The 22,726-nt window shown below is 40.9% G+C and overlaps 1 protein-coding gene and 1 long non-coding RNA gene across 2 annotated transcripts in view; one reads left to right on the top strand and one right to left on the bottom strand.

The window, feature by feature from the left end:
• The window catches only part of col28a1a (collagen, type XXVIII, alpha 1a), a 47,166-nt gene extending 31,674 nt beyond the window's left edge, over positions 1–15,492 (top strand). The window contains exons 30-35 of the mRNA XM_084378901.1: positions 292–327; positions 423–459; positions 780–1,334; positions 9,325–9,467; positions 11,330–11,591; positions 12,480–15,492. Coding sequence (XP_084235027.1) covers positions 292–327; positions 423–459; positions 780–1,334; positions 9,325–9,467; positions 11,330–11,591; positions 12,480–12,652 — 1,206 coding nt within the window. The 3' untranslated portion in view covers positions 12,653–15,492. The remainder of the gene's footprint in view (positions 1–291; positions 328–422; positions 460–779; positions 1,335–9,324; positions 9,468–11,329; positions 11,592–12,479) is intronic.
• A 3,830-nt stretch (positions 15,493–19,322) lies between these two features.
• On the bottom strand, positions 19,323–20,005 carry LOC311272892. The gene is made up of 3 exons (XR_014624611.1): positions 19,751–20,005; positions 19,611–19,675; positions 19,323–19,484 (listed from the first exon to the last, which is right to left on the bottom strand). It is a non-coding gene; the product is annotated as an uncharacterized lncRNA (long non-coding RNA).
• Positions 20,006–22,726: the final 2,721 nt, after the last annotated feature.

Here is a 22,726-nt window from a genome sequence, read left to right as displayed (position 1 = left end):
GACACTGGTTAACTCAGCCCTTGCAGGTCTTTATTAGCTATGCTAGCTCATAGTATAAACATTTCCCCCCGGCATTCAGTAGAAACTGCAGTGCTAAATTCACTTACCAGTTTTTCTGATTCACAGATTTTAAGAAAATAGATTAAGTAGTTTATATTGAGCAGCAGACACTGCTGATGCCAGTTAGTACCAAGAGCATCCCTTGCATAAGGTCACCATGTACTTGCCCCATGGAGATGAGCCCAACACTGTTTTATTATACTATTTCCCAATCTGAATTTTATTTTATAGGGGAGAGATGGAGAAAAGGGGGAGCCAGGGCTGACGGTGAGTAAAGTTACTAGCAAAAATGACACTGAGCTTTATATCTTGACATTACAATTTAAGATGCAATTTTTTTTCTACTTTTCTTCTGTTTGCAGAGAGAAGAAGTCATCAGGATAATAAGGGAAATCTGTGGTAAATTTGTATTTTTATCATGTTTTGCAGTAGTTCAATGGGAGCTAATGTCTATTTAATGTCGAAATGTAAATTAAGTTGACAGAATATTTATCTTGTAATAATGCAGTTCAACTTTAAATGCTAAAAATGCCATAGAGCTTATAGGGGAGATGAAACAATTTTAGTAGTACTCTTAACTGAAGTTTTGAAGTGATGTAGTATTATTATTTTATCGCTTTATTATTTTTAGTACTTGTGGCTTTGTTTTACAATTGTTCATGTTTTTGTATCCACCCCTGCAGTTTTTTTTACTGTTATGATTTACATTTCTTTCCTAGGCTGTGGTCTCAAGTGCAGAGAGAGCCCTCTGGAGCTAGTGTTTGTCATAGACAGCTCTGAGAGTGTTGGACCAGAAAACTTTGAGCTGGTGAAGGACTTTGTTAATGCTCTTATCGACCGGGTGTCGGTGAGCCGAGAAGCCAGTCGTATTGGCGTGGTCCTCTACAGCCATGTGGACATGGTTGTGGTCAGTCTGCAGCAGCAGTCAAGCCAGGATGATATCAAGGCTGTCATCAGAAAGATGCCTTACCTGGGCGAAGGCACCTTCACAGGCAGCGCCATCCATCGAGCCAACCAGCTGTTCCAGGCCTCCAGGCCCGGTGTGAGGAAGGTAGCTGTGGTTTTAACAGATGGACAAGCCGACTCACGTGACGTCATGCAGTTTGAACAAACAGCAACAGAGGCCCACGAAGAAGGGATTGAGATGTTTGCTATAGGAGTCGTGAACAGGACTGACCCTCTGTATGAAGCGTTCCGGGCAGAGATGAATGTAATTGCCTCTGATCCTGATGAAGAGCACGTCTACCTCATAGATGACTTCAGGGCACTTCCCAGTAAGTAAACATGGTAACACTTTACATTACAGCCCGCAATTTACAGCATAAGTACTCCAGAGTTATGGTCAAATCTTTTGTTCTAACAGTGTACCAGTACAATACATACAGAAACATATATGTAGGTACCTGGGAACAAGATGTAAAAATAAGGGGGTAACAATTTTGTATTTTACAAAATAATTTATACTGTAGTTATTTTTTTTCATTTTTATTATTTTCCCAATCCTCCTGAAGGGAAAACATATATTTTATTTATGTTATTTATGTAGTTTATTTGCACTCGTTAAATCTCAGCTCCATTTGAGAGTGTTTTCTGTCGTTTACTCTGGAGCAGCTGCTCCCTCTCTGTCTGTCAGGGCCCCTCATAAACATGGAGCAGGGCAGAAGAGAGATAGGTGAGGTGAAGGTAACTTTACTTGGCTAATTACGTTATTCTCAGTCTTTTTTCTGTTTAAGATGCAGGATGAATTTGGAGGCAGTAAAGATGTTGGCTATACTAAAGTCCTTTTTCAATTTCATATTTGTCCCTTAAGAAATATCAGTTTTTCCATGGGTCGATATACTATACTTTTACAGCTCCTCAAAGTGCATACTTACTTGTTTCAGCTCTGTGCACGGCCCCTGTTCATCCCAGGACGTGAATACAAATATAACACAAGACAGAACACTAGATATGAATCACAACTCTCGTGTATGGTTAGCATACTCTTCTAAAAGCAAACTGTGCAGTTAATTTAGTTTGTTCTTCCATGTTTTGAGGCAAGTAAAATCAACACAAACTGTTCTCTTATTGTTCTCTGTAGTTACAGAGTAAGAGCAAGTCAGCCCCCCCGTTACATTTAGTTATATGGTAACTAAAGGATAAGCGGGCCATAATCTAAAACTATGTTACCAAAGTTATTTAAGAATGTGGTAATTTATGTTATAGTCATTCTGTACACTGCAATAATAGAATAGGAACTGGCGGTAACACTTAACAAGGTAGACAAAAATGTGCAGTAGTTACTGAGTAGTATTTCATTACTTAATGATTAGCTACTGAGTATTTCCTGGGAGTTCACAATTACTTCTTTAATAACAAACCAGTCAGAAAGATTTTCAGAAAATATTTAAAAAATTATATTCACACCACAAAGTCCAATATACAACATTCAGCCTCATTAGATGTCAGGAAACAACTATTTGCTCTGTAAAGATATAGTGGAGTAAGGATGCCCTCCGCAGAGTGACGCCACACTCCCTCTCTGTGTGTTGGTATTGAGCTTCTCTGTTTTTTTGTTTTGGATAGCCGGTCTGGCCACATGTGCATGTTAGTGCATGTGACACCCCTTCCATTGGAACGGTTGGACCATCTCATTTATTAACAGACACAGCAAGCAGGGTTGTGTGTGTTCTGAGCTACACCCACTTTTGGAGACAAACACTAGTGTCAAGACTTTATTTGCAGACTTGGGCCACTAACTATTTTCATGTAAATGCCGTCTTGACTCTGGTGCCTGTTCCCAAAAGTGGCACAATGTGGGCCACAAAAGGGTAACTAAAAGGGTAAGGATAACATTCCGTTATCTTCTGTGATGAGGGGATGCTTCCTCTGTGCTTTGCAACCCCTGCTGCTGATGAGATTGGCAGAGGAAGAGAGGGAGGGGTGGATGGGCGGCAAAGGGAGATAGAGGTTTGGCTGACAGGCCGGTTTGTTTTGGTCAAACATGCTGGTGCTGAACTGCGACCACAAGTGCAGCTCAATTTGGCATTTGGAAACTTTAATATGCACAGCTGAGTCATATTCTGTAGCATTAGTGATTTTGACGCCTTAAAAATAATTGTCCGCTTCCATAGACGGAGCTTTGAACCTGCTGTCTTCTTTTTCCAGCATCCCTGATGTTCGGCTCTGCTTCCACACTGGATCGACTGTCCTGCTGTCACTGATTTGGATTGTCTACCTGCTCTTCCTCCTCCTCCTCCTCCCCCTCCTCCTCCAGGGGTCTGTGCTCTCTGGAGATCAAAATATAGCCTGCTTATAAGAAAATAAGCTACTGTTATAAATAAAATACGTGCACATCTAAAGAATGTAAGTTTAAAACAGATTCAATTACTTAAAAAAAAAATAGATTAACCAATAGAAAGAGAGCATCATAAACCATCTCACCTGCAAAACGGCTGTCCGAGTTTGCAGCTTTTTGATTTTACTGTAACTACTGATTTCAAATACCCCACATGTGTTTAACCATCGTAAGGGCAAGTATTCTTCTGATGTGCACATATTTTATTCATAACATTAGCATATTTTGTTATACATAGGCTATATTTTGATACAGAAAGAAAAAAGTTGGACAGCTTTTGTGCTGGGGAGTAGAAAGCACAGACACCTGGAGGAGTTGCAGGAGTGGACGGATGGTCCAAATCAGTGGCAGCCCGGCCAATCTAGGGTGGGAGCCTAGCCGACCTTCAGCTGCTCTGGAAACAGAAGGCGGCAGGTTCAAAGCAAGGTGTCAGCATCAATAATGATACAGAATATGAATTGAATGTGCATATTAATTTATATGTGGTGTGATATCTCTGGTTTGTAATTAAAGAAGTAATTGTGAAGTCCCAGGAAATAGTGGGACTGACTTTAATACTGAATTAATAGTAGCTAATCAGGAAGTGATGACAGACTACTCAGTAACTACTGTATTACCTGTATTTACCTTATTGTTCAGTGTCACCGCCAGTTACAATGTTATTATCATGGGGTACAGAATGACCATAATATAAATTACCACATTCTCAAATAACTTTGGTATCAGAGTATAAGATTATGGCCTGCATATCCTGGAGTTACCGTGCAACTAAACATAACAAGGGGAGAACTAAGAGTGCTTTAGATTACAGCCTGCATATCCTTTAGTTACCATATAACTAAATGTAACTACAGAGAACAATATGAGAACAGTTTGTGTTGATTTTACTTGCCCTTAAAACATGGAAGGACAAACTAAATGAACTGCACAGTTTGCTTTCAGAAGAGTATGCTAACCATACATGAGAGTTGTGATTTATATCTAGTGTTCCGTCTTGTGGTATATTTGTATTCGCATCCTGGGTGTCAGATGTCAGTATCCATGACAATACAGTGTCCCTGTATTCTAAATGAATCCCAGAAACTCAGATTACTGCTAAGTAGACATAAATAACCTGTAATAATCAAATAGGTACCCAGTAGTTTAAAAAATAACTACAGTATAAATTCTTTGTAAAATCCTGAATTGTTACCCCCTTTTTTTTATATCTTGTTCCCAAGTAGAGACATATGTATTGGTACATACTGTACAAGTACACAGTAGGTACAAAAGATTACACTGTAACTCCTGTACTTATGCTGTAAATTGCAGGCTGTATAGGTTGGATTTTGTTGGGCCACTTGTTGAATAGTGACAGATTAGATTAGATTAGATTATCATTCAAGTAACTTGGCAATTATTTATTCTTTTAATTCCTAATGTAGCCTATTCTGATTTTGCTTTAAACATAGGTCAAATCATTGGATCAAACAGTTTCACATTAGAAAAAACTATTTTAAACATATATGCTATATTAAAAATGATGATAACTGATAATCAATTATAGAAAGATATGCAAGTGGCCTACAATGTAGTGAGCATTACAGTACATGTGCGCTGGTGTTTCTCTGTTGCTAGCAGTGGTGGGCAGATTGATAGCTGTACTTTCCTTTTAAACACACCGGCCTCCTCAGCTTAAAGCTGGGCCTCTGGGCTATACAGAGAATCTGGGTAAATTCCCCCCACTGAGGAGAGGCTGTCATGTGATGCATGAGTAGGAACACTTTTAAATAGTCTCTTTTGGCAGGTTATTTATTTGACAAATTACACTATTTACAAAGTTTTACAAAGTTATGTACAAAAGGTTCTGTCATCACTTTTGTAGCATCTTCAAACATACGGACAGTGGTGCTGCTGAAGACACTCTTAGGCATTTATTATAGATGCACACAATGCACAGTCAAATTTTTTCATCACTTTAATAGAAGTGACACCGTTGCTATTTTTAGATAACCCGGGATACCGTATTACCATACCTGACAGAACACACCTTTCAGGCCATGTGGAATGGCTCCTTGTCCAAACCCTGCTCCCTGGAAACTGGTGTCCCTCAAGGCTCAGTACTAGGACCGCTTCTGTTTTCACTATACACTAGATCACTAGGCTCTGCAATCACATCACATGGATTCTCTTACCACTGTTATGCTGACGACACCAAGCTGTTCCTCTCCTTTCCCCCATCCTCCAATACCCACGTTGCCACGCGCATCTCAAAATGTCTGGCAGACATCTCTGCTTGGAGAACTGCCCATCATCTCAAGCTCCACCTCAGTAAAACTAAACTCCTCTTCATCCCGGGGAAAGACTGCCCTCACATGGACCTGTCAGTCACTGTCGAGGATGTCACAGTATCGCCTTCATCGACTGCGAGGAACCTGGGTGTAATCCTCGACGACAGACTATCCTGCACCCCCAACATCACCGCGGTGGCCCGATCCTGCAGATTTGCCCTCATCAACATCCGCAGGATCAGGTCTTTCCTCACAAAGGAAGCGACGCAACTCCTGGTTCAATCGCTGGTCATCTCCCGCCTCGACTGCTGCAACTCGCTCTTGGCTGGACTCCCAGCTTCTGCGACTAAACCATTGCAACGTATCCAGAATGCTGCAGCTCGACTCGTTTTCAATCTACCCAAACTCTCCCATGTGACCCCCCTCCTCCGTGACCTCCACTGGCTTCCTGTTGTGGCCCGCATCAGATTCAAGACCATGGTGCTGGCCTTCAAGGCCGTCAACCGAACTGCACCCATCTACCTCCAAACACTGATCAGACCACACGCCCCTGCGCGAGCACTTTGCTCTACTACATCAGCTGGCCGGCTGGTACCACCATTGCTAAGAGCAATCAAAGACCGCCCAGCGAAGTTGCGACTCTTCTCTGTTCTGGCACCTCAGTGGTGGAACGAACTCCCGACCAATGTCAGGACAGCAGAGTCACTCGCCATCTTTCGCAAAAGACTCAAGACTCACTTGTTCAGACTTCACCTCGACCCCGCATAGCAATACTCCCTCCCCTCAACTGATGTTGTAAAATTCTTCTTACTCCAACATACATTATATCCAAGGCACCTTTTTTAATCATAGCATTGTACTCAAACTAGAGGTGCTTTTCTCACTCTGTTGCTGAATGCCAGCTGCCACACTTCCGGTATCCACCTGTAAGCTCTGAGTAGGAAGGAAGTTATTATCATCACTCCCCAGTTCCAGCTATGGGAAGTAAAGAGGTCAGAGATAAGACACCAGGTATCAATGCACAGATTAATGTGTTTGCCTCCCCCTACCCAAATGTCAAACTCCGCCTATGCCTCAATCATATATAGTATTCCAAAAACCTGCGTGACAGGTCAGCAAAAACATCCTTCGATAGCCTCAAAGAGAGAAACAAACCATCCAGTTCACCTTCTCACTGTGGTTTGACTCAATTGTTTGACATCAGTGTAGGGGGACATGTGAGCAAATCAAATCAAATCAAATCAAATCAAATTTTATTTGTATAGCCCAAATTCACAAATCACAGTTTGCCTCAGAGGGCTTTACAATCTGTACAGAGACGACACCCTCTGTCCTTCGACCCTCGATTCGAGTGAGGAAAAACTTGCCCCAAAAAAAGGCCCTTTTAACAGGGAAAAAAAAATGCGGAAGAAACCTCAGGGAGAGCCACAGAGGAGGGATCCCTCTCCCAGGACGGACAGACGTGCAATAGATGTCGCATGTACAGAGCAGATCAACGAGATCACAATGTATTCAATTATAAGCGATGGTTGACAGGAGTGAAAGTACACAAAGATGTATTACAGCAATAATGATGAAATGCACATGGAAATGTGATTACTAGTGATAACAGTAGTAGTGATCAATGGCAAGGATGGTATGTAGCAATGCAGTACGATAATAGTAGTGGAACGTATGTAACAGAGATGTGACTAATATTAGCGACAGTAGTGGTGGGTGTCAGGCAGGGTCATGGCAGTAGGTGCATCCACGATCAGGCAGGGCCATAGCAGTAGGCGCATCCACGATCAGGCAGGGCCATAGCAGTGGGCGCATCCACGATCAGGCAGGGCCATAGCAGTGGGCGCATCCATGATCCACGACCCGGGCGCGGCCAGGATCCAAGGGAGCCTGTAGGACTAGAAAGCACAAGGACTCCGGGGAAGAAGTAAGTCAGTGACATGCAGAGATGGGGCATGTATACAGGCATAATGTATACAGATGGAGAGGAGAGGAGAGGGGGAGGAGAGAGAAGCTCAGTGTGTCATTGTCCCCCGGACTAGGCCTATAGCAGCATAACTAAGAGCTGGTCCAGGACAGGCCTGGGCCTGTCCTGGACCAGCCCTAACTATAAGCTCTATCGAAGAGGAAGGTCTTAAGTCTACTCTTAAAGGTAGAGAGGGTGTCCGCCTCCCGGACCAAAACAGGAAGATGGTTCCACAGAAGAGGAGCTTGATAACTGAAGGCTCTGGCTCCCATTCTACTTTTGGAGACTTTAGGAACTACAAGTAATCCTGCGTTCTGGGAGCGTAATGCTCTAGTTGGGTGATAGGGTAATATGAGCTCCTGGAGATATGATGGTGCCTGACCATTAACAGCTTTGTAAGTGAGGAGAAGGATTTTAAACTCTATTCTTGATTTTACAGGGAGCCAGTGCAGAGAGGCCAGTACAGGAGTAATATGATCTCTTTTCTTAGTTCCTGTCAGTACACGTGCTGCAGCATTCTGGACCAGCTGGAGACTCTTTAGAGACTTGTTAGGGCAGCCTGATAATAGAGAATTACAATAGTCCAGTCTGGAAGTGACAAATGCATGGACTAGCTTTTCTGCGTCTTTTTGAGACAGGATGGGCCTGATTTTTGCAATGTTACGTAGATGAAAAAATGCAGACCTTGAAATTTGTTTTATGTGGGAGTTGAAGGACATATCTTGATCAAAGATAACTCCCAGATTCCTGACGGTGGTGCTGGAGGCCAAGTTAATGCCATCCAAACTCGCTATATCATTAGATAATGCATCTCTAAGGTGTTTAGGACCAAGTACTATAACTTCGGTTTTATCTGAGTTTAACAGCAGAAAATTGCAGGTCATCCAGGTCTTAATGTCCTTGAGACATGCATGGAGTTTAGTAAGCTGATTAGTTTCATTTGGCTTTATTGATAGGTATAACTGTGTATCATCTGCATAACAATGAAAGTTTATGGAGTGTTTCCGAATTATATTTCCTAGAGGGAGCATATATAAGGTGAATAGTATGGGTCCAAGCACGGAGCCTTGAGGAACACCATGACTAACCTTGGTATACAGGGATGACTCATCATTAACATGTACAAACTGAAATCGATCCGATAAATAGGACTTAAACCAGTTTAATGCGGGTCCTTTAATGCCAATTAAGTGTTCCAGTCTCTGTAGTAGAATGTGATGATCAATGGTATCAAATGCAGCACTAAGATCTAGTAAGACCAGGACAGAGACAAGTCCTTTGTCAGAAGCGATTAGGAGGTCATTTGTAACTTTCACCAGTGCCGTCTCTGTGCTATGATGTGCTCTAAAACCTGATTGAAAATCCTCATATAAACTATTTTTATGAAGAAAGTCACATAGCTGGTTGGCGACTGCTTTCTCAAGGATCTTGGAGAGGAAAGGGAGGTTGGATATAGGTCTATAGTTGGCTAAAGCTTCTGGATCAAGATTAGGCTTTTTAAGGAGCAGTCTAAGAGCACTGTGACAGCATGTGGGTCAATAAGTTACAGAAGTGCCATTGGCAGATTATAAAAACAAGCCAAACACTACTTCAAAAAATGGTTACTACTTCAGCCATATATCATTTTATGTGTTGAGTGCAACCTGTAATGCCAATTTATCTAATTATGTTACCTCTTTGTTTTGTTACAGGTGTGGAAAGCAAAATACTGAGTCGGATTTGTGAGCAGGAAGACACAATGGCATTTCTACCAAAGTCTGTCTTTCCCCCTACGGAAATCCTCCCAGAGGCTCCAGAGGACAGCAAAGAGTTCCCAGATGAGGAAATCATACAAGTAATGCTGCTTTTATCTCATGTGGAAAGAAAGATAGAAATATTTAATGCTTACAAATACTGTTAACCTCAGTCTACAGATGATGAATATAACAAAACACCATCCCACAGTTTGAACAAACAGTTGAGCTCACATTTTAAATACTCAGCTACATGGAGACTATTTGTTTGGTGATTATGAGTCCCAGTGTAATACTGGTATGATGGGGAAGACTTACAGGACCAGAGGTGGACCAGTTAGCACTGGCACTAGCTTGCTAATGGACTCAACTTACAGGTGAACATAAGAGATAATTGGCTTTATGAGTTTAATAAAAAATATTAAAATTAGTACATTTTGGAATTAAATAATTATTGACAATGGTCCACACTGAAATATCTCAACAGCTGTTAAATGGATTACCATGAAGTTTTTCCCTGACTTTTCCTTTAGCCACACCATGAGACAGACATTTTTAGTTTCAAGTGAATTGTCTCAAAAATCACTGAATGGTTTGACATGAAGTTAAGTACACTAATCTATTTGCAGTCGCGTTTTGACTCGAGATTTAAGGCATTCAACCACTTGTGGAGTGGTCAAGCCCTGAGAAGACCAATGGGGACCACAGCCTCTGCTGCTCAAATCATACCCAATAACCCGTGCACCTGGGAAATTTCCAGCTGCCTGCCCAGACAAAACCATAATAACGGGGTGAACAGTTTCATGAAAGCTGATATTGCGAAGTGTGTTTAGAGTCATTTCATGACTCTCAGGGGGATGTCCCGAAGACACCGGGCTTGCTGGGAGGCTTTCCAGTCACATGCAAATGAAACCAGGGTTGATAATCCCACATCAGGTATATTGACCCACAAACAGTGGGTTTCTATGAATATTTAAGAAGTAACAATACTGTGTAGCTGTTATTTTTCAATTAGAAAATACACGATGGTTGAGATTTATAAAACAGAATCAGTACAAAAATACATAACACAAACATTCGTATTAAGGATTCCTTCAGTTAGTTTAAATTTGGGCCAGGATATGCAGATACACATTGTATAGAATACTGTACACACCGATCAGCCACCTACTAAATATTGTGCAGGTTTCTCTGTGCAGCCAAAACAGCTCTGACCTGTCAAGGCATGGTCAAAAGACCTCTGGGGGTGTCCTGTTGTGTCTGGCACCGGGACGTTTGTAGTGTATCCTTTGGGTCCTGTATGCTGGCGGTGGGACCTCCATGGATCGGACTTGTTCTAGCAGTCCCACGGATGCTGATTGGATTGGGATCTGGGGTCTGTCAAGCTAATATCGGCAGCTGATTAAGCTAACAGAGTAAACATTAACTCTGAGCTAACAGGATGAACATTTTGCCTGAGTGCTGATGACTTGAATATGAACACAAATGTATGCTTCAACTGCAAGAGCATAAAGTAATACAATCAAAGATTAAAGGTTTATTTTCTGGGGAGCATCAATATGCTATGTTGATAGTTCATCTGCACAAGAGGAAATTTTTACTTGATGGTGGTGCTACAGGAAAGGTCAGTGTGTCACCAGAAACCTTTGGATTCAGTCTGTGGGGACCATTAATATTTACAGCAATTTTCATTCAAATCCAGACATTATATTCTGAGATACTTGTTACTGATCAGGTCAGGGGGAAATGTTGCTACATGAAAACATGATCATCAAAAGGGGGGTCACCAAGTCATCCTCTGGGGACCATGATCAACTGGTTAAGTCTCTCTGTAAGTTGATTTTCAGCATTTACTGTTGAAGACAGATAAGACTGAATTTAAAATGATAAATTGAAAAACTGTCATGTATCATCAGCTTGACTTTTAAGTGTGTCTGATCTGAGCTCCTTCAACACTCCACAGCTTGAACTCCCAGTGGAGACAGTAACAGCCCCAACTCCGCAGCCCCAGGAGTCAGGTCGAGCTAACAAGAACCTGGTTGATAGTAAACTGTTGGTGACGCCAGACATCGTGTTTGCCTCTCCTGGGGGCAGGGGGCTGCAAGGCCCTGGGCTGAACTCCGTGGTGGGTCCTCAAACTCTGACTGACTGGCTGTATGAGGAAGTGAGCACACAGACTCCTGTTAGCCCTCCTCCTCCACCCCTCACCGACTCATCCCTGCCAGGTAAACAAGCAGAATGCCTACTGTTACAAAACTACACTTTTTTGATACATGTCACTTACATCAGACTGTATTTCATCATTTTCATTTTCATTTGTTATCACAACAGTTGGGATGAGGAACTGTGTTTAAGAGGTAGAACATTTAAACTTGCATGTAGATAATAACCTCATTAATGTTATTAGTTGCATGGTATGTGTTTCCATAGCCACATTACCTTAGTTTGAGAGAAAAACTTTGTTACAATAGTGCTGATGTTACAGTTCTACCGGTTCTCCCATGAAATCACTGTTACTCCATTACTTTTGGTTTGGTTGGGCTGGTAGTTTTTAAGTAATCCTGCTGACAAATAAATGGTACTGAAAAACATAACCTCGTTGGTGGAGATAATAATTTGTTTTGCTGATGCATAGCCAGGTAGGTATAAAATAAGACACAGATATAATCAAAGTGGACCTGTGCAGTATTTTATAAATAATTTGGAAAGCAAAGGGCAGCTGGGGTTACAAAGCAAAGTCCAAAGTTAAAGGAGCAAATCCTCCCTCGTTACTCTCCCCTCCCAACCTGTCTGGACCCTCTCACAGGTAACCTTACACATTTGTGAAGCCATCTGAAATGGGAACAAAAAACAAGTGTTTTTAATTTTTGACACATTAATTGTATTTTACTGAAGATAAACATGCAACTGCTTTTACTTTTTTATACAGGACTTTTACTTGTGCTAGAGTAGTTTTGAATTGCAGTATTTATTTTAATACTATCAATATATCAAGTAAAGGATCTGAATACTTCTTCTACCTCTGAGCAGATTAACAGTGTATGCAGTTAACATGACTCATTTACTATTCCAAGCCAAACAATTCACTCACTGCACCCTTCTTGTCCTTTCAGATCAGGGGTGCAGCCAGCCACTGGACCCTGGTCCCTGTCGACAGTACGTAGTCAGGTGGTACTACGACCCTGAGGCCAATGCTTGTGCCCAGTTCTGGTACGGAGGCTGTCAGGGCAACGCAAACAACTTTGAGACTGAAGCTGACTGCAAGAATTCCTGCGTCTACACGTAACAGACTGTGTGGACAAAACAAAATGGACAGATGACGTAGGCTTTACTGTTTGACCAGCGCTCAGGCCTGCAGCTGCGGCTGTGGTCACTCTTTACACTGCTGCAGGTGACGGAGATGATGGGGAGAAGACTTGGACCTCCTCACTGTCTCTAATATCAGGCTACGTTCACACTGCAGGTGCTCCTGCTCACTTCTGAACTGTTGCACATGTAATAGTAGCTACTTCTATCTGCTCTGTGATGTACACTAAAACCAACACAAGCTCACAGGAGTATAAAAAGGACTGGTTCAACATGCCATCCCAAGTGCAATTCATTTTCACCTCCTTGTTTGTTTTTGCCATTTACACAGCCTCTTCCTTTTTACTCTACCAAAGAGCATGTGTCACAAAGTGAGTTCAGCTTATTCTGTTTGAGTCTTCACTGAGCCAGGTCTTTGATACCAGATAACCTGAATTCAAACCAAAGATACCTGACAAACCACTCACCTCACTATGTGATAGAAGCCCCTGAACTGTGCTCTATGCAACATGATGAACTTATACTTAAGTTAATTGCGTTGATGACTCAAGGTTATTTCTTTTTGATGGGTCTCCACGAGAACACAAAAACATGGGGAAACTCAGGAGTCAGTAAAAAACAGCACTGCCAAAAATGATGTGTGCGTTTTTTTACCTCACTAATTCTGACATGACAGATGACACCATTTTAAAAACACAGGCATAAATCTCACAGATATGTGTGACTGCATTCTTATTGAATGATCTGAGCATTCCATGCAGCAGTATAATGCTTTATGTCATATTTGGACTTGTTCCTTTTTGTTACTGATTCAATGGATCTGTTTTTCTGAAAGGCCTAAACATCCCTCATGTTTTTAACACACATTTTTATTACAAAGTAACACAGATCTCAAACTGCTCTCTGAGCTGATGAAACTTAACAAACATATTTTTGGTGCATAAAAAACAGACACATGTTAAACTTGCTGTCCCTCTACAAACCACACTTCAGTTATTAACATTTCAGATCGCAGATTGTGTCTTTCAAGGAAGAGTTTGACAGTTTTTGAAAGATATTTATTTGCTTTCTTTTTAGAATTAGTGGAGAAAATCATCTCATGTCTGGATGCTGAAGATTTTCTGTGCTACAGACAGCAGCAGGTTAGATTAGCTTAGCATAAAAACTGGAAACAGGTAGCCATGGTGCAAATCTTTGCAAGAACTTCCTGAATTGTCTACTGCTTGATTGTCAACTGGTTCCGCAATTCAGTTTGTGTACAGATGAAACAAACAAAATAAAACATGCTAAGTAGTGTGCTGTAGACATGCTGCTAGGTGGATTGTTGTTGCCTTTGGATAGAGCCAAGCTAGCTGTTTCCCCCTGCTTTCATTTTTTGTAATAAGCTAAGCAGCTCCAGTTAACTTCATATTTATTGTAGGCCTATAGACATGAGGAATGTTTCAATCTAATCAGCAAAAATTGTCTGTGAACACATTTACATAATATTTGGAGACTATTTAATCTCTCAAAGTGCAACATATTCAGGGTGTTGTGTTTGTCACTCCCTGTGTGAGCCAGATTTAATTTCACGTTACAACAAACCAGCAAGCAAACATGGGCCAGAGTCAGCTAAAGAGTACCGGAGCCTCAACAGACAGTTGGAGTGTCCAATGAATGCAAGTTTATTCAAATTCAGCATCACAGTCAGCCAGTTCTATCTATCCCATGCAGCCTGCTGCAGGACAGAAAACAGTATGTTTCTGTCTGTTGACATGGCAACCAATTGTTTGGTTGAATGTTTAACTGTTTTTGTGGCCAAATCTTGTCAGTTCAGATATACTGTACACCCATCAGCCACAGCCCTAAAACTACTGACAGGTGAAATGAATAACTTCATTCTGATCATCCTGTTACAATCAAATGTCCAAAGGGAAACTTGGGTCCTGGTATTCATGTGGATGCCACTTGACAGCCGTCACCCATAAACTCCCCGATGGTATAGGTCCCCCCACCTCACAAATACTGCTCATGAATGGCCTTGACATAGAGCTTAAATAATTGTCCCCCAAATTCCCCCAATTGAGCATCTGTGGGAACTGCCAGAACATGTCTGATCCATGGAGACCCAATCTGTTGAGGCATGACCACAGGACATCTGGGGGTGTCTGTCTGGGGAGAGGGTCACTGCCATCGGGGAGTGCCATTGCCGTAGGGTGGTGTGCACGGTCTCTAATGGTGCATGACAAGTGTTTGCCAGCAGAATATTACATTGAAACGAGATGATGAATGTTATTCACTTCATCTGTCAGTGGTTTTAATATGGTGGCTTATTAGTGTATATCACGGTGAATTATGCCACAACAATACAACTATATGAGAAGAGCACCTGCAATGTGAATATAGTCTACTGTATGCACTGCTGTTACAGATGTAGTTTATGGACCAAAGAGTGTATAAGACATTCTGATTCATTTTAGGGTATTAAATTGTAGTATTTGTCTTGTTGTATATTGTTTTTGTGGGTCTCTGTTTATAGCTGTTTCTGTAAGAGTCGTCCACAAAACATCTTGATAAATATACTGTGTATTCTTAACCTGTTTATAGTATTTTCACATTATGTTGTAGCTACTCCAGAGCTCATTTCTTAAGCTGTAGTTGTTTTAGTTCATCTTAAAATCTGTTAACCTCCATTATGATAAATGTTGTATGGAGAGAGACACTTGACTGTAAAATATATTGTTTAATTGTTTAACACTGTAAAAGTGACAGAAGGAATAGTATAGTTAGAACATGGTAGTGAAACAACTTTTTTCAATAAATAAAATATAATTTCTTAAAGATTGCCCATTTCAATAACCTTTCTACAACGTGCATCACAGATATGACATTTGGCATTGAGTATACACAACTGATACATGTTGCTATTCTAAAACGTGACTGTTTTTGTGACTTGTGTCAGGGTTGTACAAGTAGAAAGAGGCAGGAAAGCAGCAAACTCTAGATGTTGGGATAATGAGGTTTTAAAACACCTGCTTCCACCATGATGCCCCGCAGTCAGCAGCTATATTTAAGCAATAGTTTGACATTTTGGGAAATACATGTTCACTTTCTTGCCAAAAAGTGATTAGTAGATTGATGCCACTGCCATATCTGTCCGGTAAATATACAGCTACAGCTAGTACCAATACCAAAACTGAAGTATAAAAAAAACTTCCAGTGTTAATGTGTTTTATGTGCTGGGCCTAGTAGCCTTCTAGAATCCTGCAGGCCTTGAGAGGTTAGAAAGTTATGGTCCACACATGTACATGAAAGCAGACCTGACACTGACGCTTCAAACTGCGCAAGACTGAGTTCAGGTTCGACTTTTGGTATGGCGACTGAGTGAGGCAGTGAACAGAGAACAGCTCCTGAGCGGCCACTTTACTTTCCTGTTATTCACACTGTCAGTAAGTCTCGAGTGCACTCAGCATTGTAGGAGCCGGCCACCGTTTAACTTTGAACAATGTCAAGTTGAAATAAGACAGGCGCCGAGAGTGGAAAAACTTCGACTTACAGACCCTGGTATAGTCCAGCTGCTCAGCTAACAATGGCTGCCGCAGATGCACCTGAAGCAGCCGACTCTGCTCTGACCATCTCCAACACCAAATCAGGTTTTTTCTTTTTTTAAATAACTGTAGATTGAATCCTTGAGTCCTACTACATTGACTTGTGGGACAATGTAAAATAAAATACCTGTATGTAAGAAAGTGATTAAATAAAACATTATTACCCTCCAGGCTGATCATCCCGCACCCAACAGTCACATGATCTGTTCCACCTGAAACTTGAAATTACAAAGCAGCTTGACTTAAAACATATTTAAACATAAATGTCTCTACTTGGAAGAACATTCATGCTTTGCTGGTATACAGATGACTAAAAAAGCGCATCTTATTTGCAATATACATTATGTCAATTCAGTCAATACATACCAAGCAGTCTTAAAGACAAGGAGTCAGGGGACGGGCGATGGTCCTCTAGAAAGGACAACAGTCACTGTGGCAGACAACTGTCAGGCACAGACAATAAAAAAGCAGTGAGAATAGTATTTTCATGAGATGACTTTTAAGATGGTAATGATTGAATCAAACCCACATCGGCAAGAAGGATGAGCCCACCTGTGGTCTCTGTGAAGTGGATCATCTGCAGGACACCATGGAGTGTCTCCTCAGAGTCCTCTCTCCTGGACAGGACAGTCTGGAACTATTGTTGGTGCATTTGCAGAGAAGAGGAAACAAAAACTTGTCAAGTTTTCACAAGTGACCCTGCACAAATCAACATGACATATGACTCAAAAAACAACTTTTTCTGCAGGTTTGATCAGTGTGACTATACGGAGGAGAGGGAGGAGCTCATTGCAGAGCTCTCCACCACGACTCAGTCCACTGCCTACCTGCAGCTGCAGCCAGAGGAGGTCGAACGGACGCTGAAAATGATAAAACCAAACAAGGCACCCGGACCTGACCAGATCTGCGGGCTCCTGCTGAAGGCTTGCAGCGGCCAGTTGGTGGGGGTCCTCTGCTCACTGTTCAACCGTTCCCTGGCTGAGCACTCCATCCCCTCTGTCTGGAAGTCATCCATCATCTGCCCTGTCGAGAAAAAGAGCAACCCCACAAACAACAACGACTACCGACCTGTTGCTCTGACTTCGCTGGCTATGAAAAGCTTTGAGAAGCTTGTTCTGACCCAGCTGCAGGCTGATGTCAGTGGGTTCACTGATCTACTGCAGTTTGCATATCGACGGCACAGGGGCGTGGATGACGCAGTGCTGACCCTGCTACATGGGACCATCACCCACCTGGAAAAACCTAAGTCCCTTGTCAGGCTGGTCTTCGTGGACTTTTCCAGTGCATTTAACACCCTGCAACTACACCTGATGGGACGCAAACTGCTCCAGATGAACATTAATCCCCACCTGATCCTCTGGGTCCTCTCCTTTTTGACAAGTAGACCCCAGGGGGTCAGGGTGAATGGCCACCTCAGTGCACCACGGACAATCTCTACTGGATCCCCTCAAGGCTCTGTGATTTCTCCATTACTCTTCACACTGTACACAGACAACTGCAGGAGCTCAACCCCGGGAATAACATACATCAAATACTCAGATGACACTGTTATCATGGACACCACCAACACAGACGGACTGTTACAATCTGAACTGGACTCCTTTGCCCTGTGGTGTAGAGACAATCGCCTAGACTTAAACACCTCTAAAACCAAAGAAATGGTCATTGACTTCCACCACGGACACTTCACTCCCACACTCTCTGTTAACAATGAAACAATAGAAAGAGTTGAATCATACAAATACCTTGGTACAATAATGGACTACAAACTCACATTTCAACTACACAGTGAACATCTTTTTTTTAAATGTCAGCAACGCCTCTTTTTTCTCCGTAAACTTTCATCAAACAATACTCTGCTTTCTACAAATGCTTCATTGAATCCATCCTCACATTCAACATAACAGCCTGGTTTGGTGCACTCAGCATCTCCCACCGAAACAGTCTAAACAAAATAGTCAAACTCAGCAATAAAACCATAGGTCAGGAACAGGAGCCACTCATCAACATCTACAATACTCAGGTCAAGAAAAAAGGCACACAGATTGCCACAGACACAACACACACACTACATAGCAACTACAGCCTACTACCATCAGCACACAGATACAGGTCACTCCCACTCCGGACAAAGAGGGCATCATCCAGTTTCATTCCCACCTCAATCCGACTTTTAAATACCTAACTCCCACCATAATGTCTTTTTCTTTTAACCTGTTTTTAACTAATTTTTATCTTTGTATGTGTCTTTTTTTTAACCTTTGCTGTGAGTACTTGTACTTATGTGTGGTATGTAGGGATGTGTGGATTGTTGTATTGTATTGCTGCTCCTGCACTTTTGATGTCCTTCCGCAACGAAGTTCCTAACGGAATAATAAAGTACTTTTGAGTTTGAGTTGAGTTTGAAAAGAATCAATGCTGATACTGCATTGGTGCTAAGCATAACTAACTCACTCTATTAAAGTAAATGTTTACAACAGTCTTTTAATATTTGTGATAACTAATGTAAAAGAAAGGACAAACTCCCAAACCCATGAGCACAATAATGCTAATAGCTGCAAACCAACCAGACAAACACAAACCAACAAGTTTTGTCTCTTCAGGAACTGACCTCACTTTCACTACAATAATGACAAATCAAGTTTACTTTAATGTGCTGTAGCGTTGACATCACCCTCCACCAGGGGCGTTTCTTGGGACTGAGAACATTGGGGGCTGAGCCCAGAACCTTATAGGGAAGTCTAGGGGATCCTACCTGGGGAAAAAAGCTCTATGCTTTCTTGAGCCTTATTGCGTCTTGTCTACAGCCAAATACTGCCAACATGTACTTCAAAATGTGTCAAAATAAAATTATATTATATTGATAGAAACAGGATAATGCACTTATAGATAACACAGGAATTAAAGCCAAAAAAATAAATATTTTGTAAATATTTTGACTGAAGCCAAGTCATATTCCCCCTCAATTTTTAAAAAATGTTAGAGGTTACATGATTTGCGATTTTTAGTTTGCTTTTTTTTTTTAACACCAGACCATGTGAAAAAGTTGAGTGATGATGCCTACAGACTATATCAGGAGCCATATTTCCCCCCAAAAATGCACATTACACGAGTCAGTTTAATTTTTGGTATTTTATTTTTCCTTCCACCCCTACTGTGTTGTGTTGCACCTCTGTCTCTGCTGCTCTTTTTCCTCCATCTGCTCATTCCTTCCATCCTTTGAATCTGCTGCCAGAAAAACAAAGAAATGTATACTGAATGACAACAGAACATATTAAATTAAATATTTTAAAAACATTTCTTTTTTCACTTGGACAATTTTCAGATAAATGTCATTGAGTGTTACTGTACCTTTCACTTTTCCAGACTGCTGCTGTTTCCCTCCATGACTCATGTTTCTCTCTGTCACACATCTTCTGAAAAAAACAAAAAAAAAACAGATAAACAAACTGATTTCAGGCACACACCATTTTCTGATGAGGCTAACTCACCATGCTGTAGGTTTTAACTCTCCATCTGATTCTCTCTTCTCTCTTTCCCTCCATCACTTGCTGCTCTCCATTGACTTGCTTGTTTCCTTCTTTCCCTTGGTCCTGTGTCTGCGGTCCCCAAATCACTGACCTCAGTGTTATGGACTTCCTCACTGTTGTCTTCTTGGTCTCCTATCTTCCTTTTATCTTCCTTCTCTGTACTGTCATCTGTAAACAGAATATAACATCAGATTCATTTTATCATAGCAGACGTTATCAAAAAGCAATCATATAAGGGAACTGGCCCTTGCAACAGGATTAGCGTGTACTTGTCTTTTTCCTTCCTTGTTAAAGTGGCACTTACTGGGCTCAATTATATTGTTTTAATTATGAAATACAAGAGATGGTAGTAGAGTTTGCATGTTGCAACAATATATGAGTAGCCTAATCAATAACAACATTGACAAATATCTACATGAATAACTGTATACATGCAGGCCGACCGGGGGAGTAAAAAACATTCTTTGCTCGGTGCACTTCATGGGATGTGAAATTACAAATGTGGATGGAAAGATGTGGATAATTAAAAAATCTTTTTGACACAGGAGAATGAAAGAATGTTATAGATAGCTATTTGCAATCCAGTGCAGCTATTAACTGTTAAAGCGGCTTGCCATAGTAATGTCCTTGAAGCTTCCACAGGTAAAATGCATATCAGGAAAATAACTACTATAACTAAATAACTATAACTACTAACTACTATCAGAAGTAAGATGTTTGGGTAAAGTTTGCTGTCTGGGATTGGACAGCCTAAAGTGCAAAAATGTTTGAGATGTGTAATTACGCACCATCCAACATAACCGCACATAACGACAAGCAGCAAACACACAGAAATATTCCCCATTGATTACAGATCCTTCCAGCTCATTGTTGACCTCGTGTTCATGAGGAAATTGGGGGTAAAAATGGTAACAGATTGAGTCATTGGTAGACTATCCAAGAGAAATGTCTGCATTTAAAATGTATGTTCATTTAAGCCCTATTAAACACAACATGCAGATTTTGTTAGGACAAGTCAACCTGTGAGGCGAAATGTACACATGTTGTGTATGTTGTGTGTTCAATGGACAGTGTCCTAGATCTATTACTTTCTTCAAAAACACAATACGCAGCACCTCCTCTTGTAGCACATTAGCCATAAGCATGCAAAACCCCAAACAAATGGATCAAATAGGAATTAAACCCCTGCCTGTCTGTGTGCACATGCTGTGAACCGTGGATGACTTCTTGCTTGACCGCGTCCCTGAAGTTGTTTTGTTAAAAAGTCAGACTCCAACAGAAAGTGAAGATCATCAGCCCAGTGCTGAAGAATACAATGGACCTCATCATTTATCTGTCAGGTACAATGCAGAAACGACTCAACTCTAAACATTACACCTTATCACCAAGGATTCACAACACTGTTATCTCTTATACTACAGTATATAGTGTTGAGGAATATTAACCCACCTGTTTGTAGAAACAAAGAGGCAGAAAACTTTCCCTTGTGTTCAGCTTGACTGCAGGATTTATTTTCAAATTCCTCCCCAGCACCATCACTGTACTACCTTAACAAGTAGAGCACAATGAAATTGGCATGTATTCACTATCTGAGATATATATATATATGTATGTATTTATATATGTATATATATATATAAGATTCATGCATTGTATGTATTTTTACCACATGTCTATTTTGAACCATATTTATCTTATTGTAACCATGAATTGTACCATGATCACACACTGAACTGCAGTCTCTATGACTGTTAAAACATTTTTTATGCCACGTTTTTAATACCTGTATTGGCATTTTTTTTAACCCTTTAGATACAGTGTTATCGGAATATTGATAAATATCATTACTGAATATTTGAAATGGTGTCAATACTCATTTTTTGCAGTACTGATACACCAGTATGTGCTGTGTTTTTTTTTTTACTCTCCTCTCTGACAGCAAGCAGACACTACACCGCTGTGGAGCCTACATTCCTCCAGAGGTAAATGAACTTAACACACAGTACACGAGCATCGTTATATTTATCTTTTATTAAAAATCTGAAATTTTATGCCCCCAATGTTGTGTCATTTATTCGCTGTGGTACTGAAAATGGAATCGAATATCAATATTTTTTAAGATGTTGTATTGAAGATAGAAATTCCACTATCATGACAACACTAGTACAGTCTAAATAAATATGTTGAGCAAGTAATAATAATAATAATAATAATAATAATAATAAAAGGCATAATTATAGTCTTTATTGTTTTAACTGGATTTTGTTAAAAGAGCACTTAAAATGTATAATACATAGATTAATATATCATAATGTAAAAAGTAACATAGACCAAAAAAAACAAGATTTGTGCATTCTGGCTGTTAAAGGCTCCAGATGAAATCACTGTGATGCCTCCAGGATATCCAGTGTGCAAGAATTTGATCAGTAAAAGACAACATTGCACTCCTATAGAGTGCCGCAGGAAGGAGTACTAATGTTTTGAAATAATTTAGCACACTGTAATGGGTTTTTGGGTTAAATACCTGAAATAAGGTCTGTGATGAACATGAGCTAAATAAATAAAATATAAAATATATCAGCAAATACCCCACATTTGAATGAAAAAGCGTCTATGTGTCTTAAAGAGCTCTGTTGCTAACAAGTGGCTCAATGACACTATAGAGGTTGCTGGGGACATGATGCAGGCCTGCTACAGACCACTTCATAATATAAGGGCCTGCAACAGCCACAGATGGATTTCCCCCCTTTTATTTCACAGAGCATGTGATTTATAGATTGCTGTCGTGTTGTGAAGAGATTTTCAACAAGTATGAAAAAAGCTGCCAGAAGAATGTACCAACCCTAGATTTAAGTTCCCCGTTGAGCTGCTGCTCCAGTCCGCCAGGTGGCGGTTATATGACTATATGTTATATGCGTTAGTTTCCCGTGCAGAAGA

The sequence above is a fragment of the Pagrus pagrus genome, assembly GCF_965226575.1.
Source record: "Pagrus pagrus genome assembly, chromosome: 17".
In the NCBI taxonomy this organism is placed as follows: Eukaryota; Metazoa; Chordata; class Actinopteri; order Spariformes; family Sparidae; genus Pagrus; species Pagrus pagrus.
This window is presented reverse-complemented; position numbering and strand designations above follow the sequence as displayed.